This window comes from Myotis davidii, unplaced genomic scaffold (genome assembly GCF_000327345.1).
Source record: "Myotis davidii unplaced genomic scaffold, ASM32734v1 scaffold1168, whole genome shotgun sequence".
Classification (NCBI taxonomy): domain Eukaryota; kingdom Metazoa; phylum Chordata; class Mammalia; order Chiroptera; family Vespertilionidae; genus Myotis; species Myotis davidii.
This window is the reverse complement of record NW_006299037.1, coordinates 122,634-130,218: the sequence shown is the minus strand read 5'-3', so window position 1 is coordinate 130,218 and position 7,585 is coordinate 122,634. Positions and strand designations below refer to the sequence as shown.

At 41.0% G+C, this 7,585-nt stretch overlaps 2 protein-coding genes and 1 pseudogene across 3 annotated transcripts in view; 2 read left to right on the top strand and 1 right to left on the bottom strand.

Moving 5' to 3' along the window:
- LOC102758319 (zinc finger protein 519-like) overlaps positions 1-6,467 on the top strand; it is a 17,375-nt gene extending 10,908 nt beyond the window's left edge. For both annotated transcript variants that reach the window (XM_015571056.1, XM_006774606.2), the window contains exon 3: positions 6,027-6,467. In XM_015571056.1, coding sequence (XP_015426542.1) covers positions 6,027-6,187 — 161 coding nt within the window. In that variant the 3' untranslated portion in view covers positions 6,188-6,467. The remainder of the gene's footprint in view (positions 1-6,026) is intronic.
- Positions 1-7,585, top strand: part of LOC102757571 (zinc finger protein 208-like) — a 63,830-nt gene that overhangs the window by 54,502 nt on the left and 1,743 nt on the right.
- Positions 4,515-6,010, bottom strand: LOC102759148 (annotated as a pseudogene).

Genomic DNA, 7,585 nt, shown 5'->3' with positions numbered 1-7,585 from the left:
TTTGCAGCTACAGTGTCATTTCGAGAATAAACACATAGTCACGTCTTGAAGGAGATGAGTTATAAATTTTGTTGCCTTACATGTCAAATCAAATGAAATCTTTTATTTCAAATGGTAGACCATCATTAAAAAAATAGTCCTTTTTTTCCAGTCTGATATATTCACTATTGCAAATAGTGCTACAAAGGATATATGGGTGAGTATATCTGTTTTTATTCATGTTCTCTGTATAAATTCCCAGAAATGGAATCGCTGTGTTAACTGGTACTTGTCTGTAAATATTGGAAAACCCTCCATCGTGTTTTGTGAGTGGCTCCATGAATCTACATATATCAAAGCCTAAGCGACCGTTATGCCTGGTCCACTGGTTGCTATGACGACACACTGACCACCAGGGGTCAGACGCTCAACGCAGGAACTGACCCCAGTGGTCAGTGTGCTTCCACAGCCAACCTCCCTGAGCTGGTCACCCTCTCGTGATTCCTCCCTCGAGCCTGCCTGCTCCCATAGCCAACCAGCCTTGGCCGGCCAACCTTCTGCGGGCCTTCCTCCTGGCCAGTCAGCTCTGATTGCCGGCCAGCCCGAGGAACCTCACCTGTGCACAAATTTGTGCACTGGGCTTCTAGTGTGTTTATAATCTTGCTGACAATGCATGATTGTTCTCATTTCTCCACTTCATTGGTGATACTTGTCATTTTTTTGTGAGTGCCTTATATATTTTGGATCTTTAGCTTTTGAAGATGTAACATTCCTGGGTTATTATTTTGTGGTTTCTTTTGGTATGCCAAACTTACTCTTTTGTAGTCTCATTTCTTTATTTTTTAGCTTCTTTGTTATGCCTAGGAAGATATATGCAAACCAGTATTTTTAAGAGTGATGGTAAAGTTCATTGACTATGCTTTCTTTCAGTTTCTTCATGGTTTTAAGGCTGATATTTTATTTATTTATTTTTTTATTAATTTTTCACATATATTTCTTTATTGATTTTAGAGAGAAAGGGAGAAGGGGAGAAAGAAACATCAATGATGAGAATCATTGATTGGCTGCCTCCAGAAGGTCCACTATGGGGGATTGAACCCGCAACTCAGGCATGTGCCCTTGGCCGGAGTCAAACCTGGGACTCCTCAGTCTGCAGGCCAACGTTCTATCCAGTGAACCAAACCAGCTAGGGTGGTCTGATATTTTATTTTTTAATGCATACTGGGTTCATTTTGGTTCATGGCCTATTTAACTTGATCTACTTTTAGTACGAGCAGAGCTAAGTTCATTGGTTGGTTTTATATACCATGTTTTGAGAAATTAAATATATATACATCTCTATATCTCTATATACATAACTACACTAATAAAATAGAAGCATGTAAATTAACCATCACTCCGCCACTCCACTATACTCAGCAGCCAATTAGAGCGACTATCCAAATTAACCCAACAAAGATTATGTTTAATTTGCATACGGAGGCACGGAGCGAATACTGAAAAGGACTGAAGATGGTGGCAACCTTGGAGCTGGAGCGAGCAGGAGGCTTGCGTTGCTCTTGGTGACGGAGGAAGCCAAGCTTCACACTGATCCAGGACTCCACTCAAGGAATGGCTGGGGGCCTCGGTCGCCGGGGGCAACCCAGGCTTCCAGCCAGCCCTGGCCTCTGTTCGAGGAGCTGGGTGGATAAAAAGCAGGGGCTGGGAGCAGCCGGAGCGGAGAATTCACTCCTCGCTGATGCGGCCAGACTGAAGGCCTGGGTCCTGGGTGCCAGAGAAAAACCGGTGCTGGCATCCAGGGGAAGGAAGGTGTATTGTGTGAATCTTTGTTCAAGGGGCCATTAGTGTATATATATTATTTGTTTTCTATTTTTTGTTGCCACCATTGAAAGTACTTAAATATCTTAATATTATAACAGTGTACCTTAAACCATACTGTCAATTTCATACACAATCTCTGGTGGTTGTGATTTCTACCCATGTACCAACATAAGTTGATATCACAGTATTTTTTTTTTTGGATATATTTTATTGATTTTTTACAGAGAGGAAAGGAGAGGGATAGATAGTTAGAAACATCGATGAGAGAGAAACATCCATCAGCGGCCTCCTGCACACCCCCCACTGGGGATGTCCCCACAACCCAGGTACATGCCCTTGACCAGAATTGAACCTGGGACCTTTGAGTCCGCTGGCCAATGCTCCATCCACTGAGCCACACTGATTTCGGCTATCACAGTATTTTTAATGTTGTTTGTGTTATAGAAGAGATTTAAGATTTTATTATTTTTTAAAAATACATTTTTTTGTTATTTTAGAGGAGACAGAGATGGTGAGAGAGAATCATTAATTGACCGCCTCCTGCACACTCCACACTGGTGAAAGAGCCCATAACATAGGTATGTGCCCTGACCAGGAATCAACCTGTGACCTCCTGGTTCACAGATAGACGCTTAACTACTGAGCTACTTGAGTCAGACGATTCCTTTTAATTTCTAAAGTTCCACAAGAGAAATTAAAGTGATACATGCTTCTTTAATAAAACACAAATTTTTATATTTCTGTATATTTTTCCACATATAAGGCATCTTTATATGTTCATGTTAGTGTTGTGTAGAATTTTTAAATTGCATCCAGAAGTATATTTCTTACGGATGTGTTATAGGGCAGGTCTAATAATGAGAAAGTTTTGGAGCTGAAAAAGTTGTTTTCTCTCCATTGTTTATCATCTGTTCTGTCAATATTCTTGTTGGATGGTTTTTATTCACTTATCAGTTCCATGTTTTATTTCATGCCCTTTTTCTCCTCAATATTTTTCTGCTTAGAAACCCTCTAATGATCTTAGAGGAGCTGTCCTTTCCTTGAGGAGTAATTTTTTAGGTCTTTAGATAGTATTCTGGGACACATATTTTCATTGTTTTTATCTGTTGCCATGTTTATATTCATTCTACTTAGATTTCGTGAGCTGCTTGCATTTGTATGTTGCTTTCTCCAATTGTCAGGATCTTAAACGATTAATTTTTTATATTAGCTTCCTATTGTTTTTCACTGTTCTGTCTCTATGGGGTCCCTTTGACAGCCGATTTGTTAGTATCTTAGGAGTTCCTTAACTTCTGTTCACATTTCCACGTGTTTGTTGGCTTCTCTGAATCAGAATGTCAATGAATTATAATTTTAATGATTTCTGTACAAATTCTTTTGATTAATTACTATTTTTTAAATGTATCTTTATTGGTTTCAGAGAGGAAAGGAGAGGGAGAGAGAGATAGAAACATCAGTGAATAGAGAGAATTATCGATCAGCTGCTTCCTGTATGATCGGGGATTGAGCTTTCAATCCAGGCCTGTGCCCTAATGTGGAACCAAACTGTGATTTCCAAGTTCATAGGGAGAAACAACCACTTAGCCACCACTGCCAGGCAAATTCTTTGATGTTTTGAGTTGATCACATCTTTCATTCATGATTGTATGTATTTTTTTAATTCATATATTATGTATTTCAATATCTCCCTTTGGAGCGGTATTTATAAAGTACTTTCTCATATTTTTATTTTGGTTACATAATATTTTGGTGATTTTGTATAGTTTTCTTTTTTCTCCTTTTTGGCTTTAAGATTTTCCATTCTTTTTGGAGGTAATTAGTATATTTCCATTAATGTGGTGCCAGTTTGATTACATTTATTTTGTTTTCCTGATGATACACTTTTTCTGTTGTTGTTTTTTTTTTCCATGACTTGATATCTTTTGCTGAGATTGCTGAATTGTAAAGTAGCAGGCTTTTGAACATGCTTTTTCTTTTTTTTTAAAGAATTTTTGTGAGTTCATTTGAGCCAAACTATCAACATATACCGGGAAGCAGAACCTCAACGAATTGAGATAACCTCAATTCGTTGAACATGCTTTCTATAGGAGGAAACTAATAACCATCTGTGGAACAAATTCTACTTTCGGTCAACACTATTTTCAGGATCTCTATTCTTGGTTCGGCTGTCTAATTTCCCAGTTGGAAATGTTCTCTGTTTCTTTCTCAGACCCGCTGTATCTTTCAGGGTTGATATATATCTTCAGTATCACATTCTTTGTGGTGCTCGAACAATTTCTCATTGTGTCTTTCTAGCAGCCACTACAGGGCACTCACCGTGTACCGCCATTCTTTTTGCACTCTGTGTCATGCAAAGCAGACGCTTGTTATTCAGGATGCTTTTAAAACAGGGAGGTCATTGAACATGCACTTGCCTCATCTCTGTCTCTTCAGTGAAGATACTGGGAATTGGGAGTGTTTTTATAATACTGCCATTGTGTGCCAGGGGGTTTGAGCAGATAAAATTGGCAAATGTAAGCAACTCTTTGTCCCTCTTTGTTGTGAGTTTTCCTCACTGTACCTATCTAGAGCTTTCTTTGAATCCTTCACTGGCTCTTGGAGTACTCAAAGATGTCATTTGGCTTATAGTTGCTGGTAACTTCAAAGTGTACTCACCTGATTGTGAAAACTGAAAATTTGGGGTTTTTTGTTTTGTTTTGTGTGTGTGTGTTTTTAAAGACACATTTATTCAGCGCCGTAATCAGACTATTACATTTAGCAATCAACAGCATGGGTGCAAAAAAAAAATATCTACGTTAAAGCCCTTGGTTGGAATGCTTTACACTTTCCACAGAACAGAAACTAAAATAACCTGTTATACAATTAGTCACAAATACAGTCCTATAGTTTTTTTGCCCATTCACATGAGTATTGTCTAACACATGTCTTCTTTATAGCAGCTAGGCCCTGCCACCACTGTGCTTTCCTGAGTTCACAAATCTGTTGTAACCTGTAGCTTCCCTGTCACTTCTCTGGCTCTCCTCTCCTGCTAAGCTTTGTTTCCTGGCAGCAATTAAAACCTTCTGCCACTGCCATAGCTACTGCTGCTGCTGGAACCGCCATAGCCACCTTGGTTTCGTGGTTTGACAAAGTATTGATCTCCACCACCATAAGGGCCAGAGCTTCTGCCTCCGAAGTTTCTTCCTTTCATAGGCCCAAAATTTGAAGATTGATGGTTGTAATTGCCAAAATCATTGTAGCTTCCACCACTTCCAAAATTGCTTCCACTGCCACCGCCAAAGCCACCTCTGCCTCCTCTGTTGTTATAGCTGTCATAGCTGCCACTCCCGCCATAGCCACTGCTCTGGTTTCCATAACCCGGTCCACCACTTCGGTCGCATCTGCTTCCTCCAGAGTAACCAAGGCCGCCTCCTCCATAACCACCATCATTACCAAATCCATTATAGCCATCCCCACTGCCACCATCCCACCACCACCACGGCTGCCACCAAAGCCTCCTCGACCACTGAAGTTTCCTCCACGACCAAAGTTGTTGTTTCCACCAAAACCACCTCCACGACCACCTCCAAAGTTTCCAGAACCACTTCAACCTCTTTGGCTGGACGAAGCATTATCTTGCTTAGATAGAGCTTTCCTGCACAGTTGTGGCCATTTACAATATGTCTAAAGAGTCATGGTCGTCAAATGTTGCAAAAGCAAAGCCTCTCTTTTTGCCACTGCCTCGTTCAGTCATGATTTCAATCACTTCTATCTTCCTATACTGTTCAGAGTAATCTCTTAGGTGATGTTCTTCAGTGTCTTCTTTAATACCACTAACAAAAACCTTTTTCACAGTTAAGTGGGCACCAGGTCTTTGAGAATCTTGTCTTGAGTCAGCCCTGTTTGGTTCCACCACTCTTCTGTCCACCTTGTGTGGCCTTGCCTTCATGGCTGCATCCACCTCCTCCAAGGTGGCATAGGTGACAAACCCAAAGCCTCTGGAGCACTTGGTGTTTGGATCTCTCATCACCACACGGTCCGTGAGCATTCCCCATTGCTCAAAATGGCTCCTCAGACTCTCAGCGGTTATTTCAAAGCTGAAACCTGTGATACAGAGCTTCCGCAGCTGCTCCGGCTCTTTGGGAGACTCAGACTTAGACATGAAGACTGCAACAGGGGAAATTCCAACGATGCTTACTCCACGGCGTTCATCGGCAGAAAAAAGCTGAAAATTTGTTTTCTTTCAGCTATGTCATCTGATGACCTGGCCTTTATGCCCAAGACCAGAATACAAGATTTATTCTCTGAAATTATGCTGGTAAGATATAAAAGGTGTCACTTTCATAATGTACACTTAATGAAAGTCTTGGTATTGGAGGAAGAGTGTGGTGAGGAAAGAGGTTATTAGTATAAACAGAACTAATCTGGAACAGTTCTCATAATAAAATTCTTGTTACCTAAAGAGGTGAAGTGTATTATGCATTTGGGAAACCTTCCTCTTTAAAGTCAGTTACACTGGCAGATGAGTGTGTTTCTGCAGGTGAAGGTTGAAAACAACTTTTAATGTTATGCATTCTTGGAAAGGAAATCTGGATAAAGTAGGAGTTCACATATTCTGTAGTGTATATAATCATTTGAATTCTTTAAATGTAGGATGGATTAAATTTTCATGCAATAATTTCTAAAATGTAGAGATTTACAATATACCTCTAAAATTTAAATATTCGCAATTGGGCAATCGTTATTTTTATTATTATTATTACTAGCGTCCTGGTGCACAAATTTGTGCACCAGGAGGGTCCCTCAGCCTAGCTTGCAAGATGGGGCTGAAACTGGCTCTCGACATCCCCTGAGGGGTCCCGTATTACGAGAGGGCGCAGCTCAGGCCAAGGGACCCCACAGGTGCATGATCGGGACTAGGGAGGGATCCAGGAGGCTGGCCAGCTGGAGAGGGACCATGGGAGGACTCCAGGGTGTATCCGGCCCATCTTCTTCAGTCCCGATCTATGGACACCAGCAGCAAGCTAACCTACTGGTCAGAGCGTCTGCCCCTTGATGATCAGTGCATGTCATAGTGAGCGGTTGAGCTGCCTTAGCCTATCATTAGCATATTATGCTTTGTTTGGCTGAATGGATGACCAGAGGACTGGATACTTAGCATATTAGGCTTTTATTATATAGGATTATTATCACTTTTAAATATATTTTTATTGAATTCAGAGAGGAAGGGAGAGAGATGGAAACATCATTGATGAGAGGGAATCATTGATTGGATGCCTCCTATATGCCCCCTATTGAGGATGGAGCCCGCAACGTGAGCATGTGCCCTTCCCTAGAATTAAACCCAGGTCCCTTCAGTCTGCTTGCCAAAAGTCTATTTACTGAGCCAAACCAGCTAGTACTTTCATTATTATTTTATTCAAAATATATTTTTTTGGATTCAGAGAGGCAGGGAGGTGAAGAGAGCTAGGCAAACATCCTTGATGAGAGAGAATCATTGATTGGCTGCCTCCTGCATTCCTCACACTGGGGACTGATTCCAAACCCAGGGCTTGTGCCCTGATGGGGAATGGAACTGACCTTCTGGCTCAAATTTTGATACTCAACCATCGAATCTTGCTGGCTCAGCAATTTGGCCATCTTTTTTTGGTTGTTCTTATATATTTTATTGATTTTTTTACAGAGAGGAAGGGAGAGGGATAGAAAGTTAGAAATATCGATGAGAAGGAAACATCTGTCAGCTGCTCTCTGCACACCTCCTACTGGGGATGTGCCTGCAACCAAGGTGCATGCCCTTGAATATCAT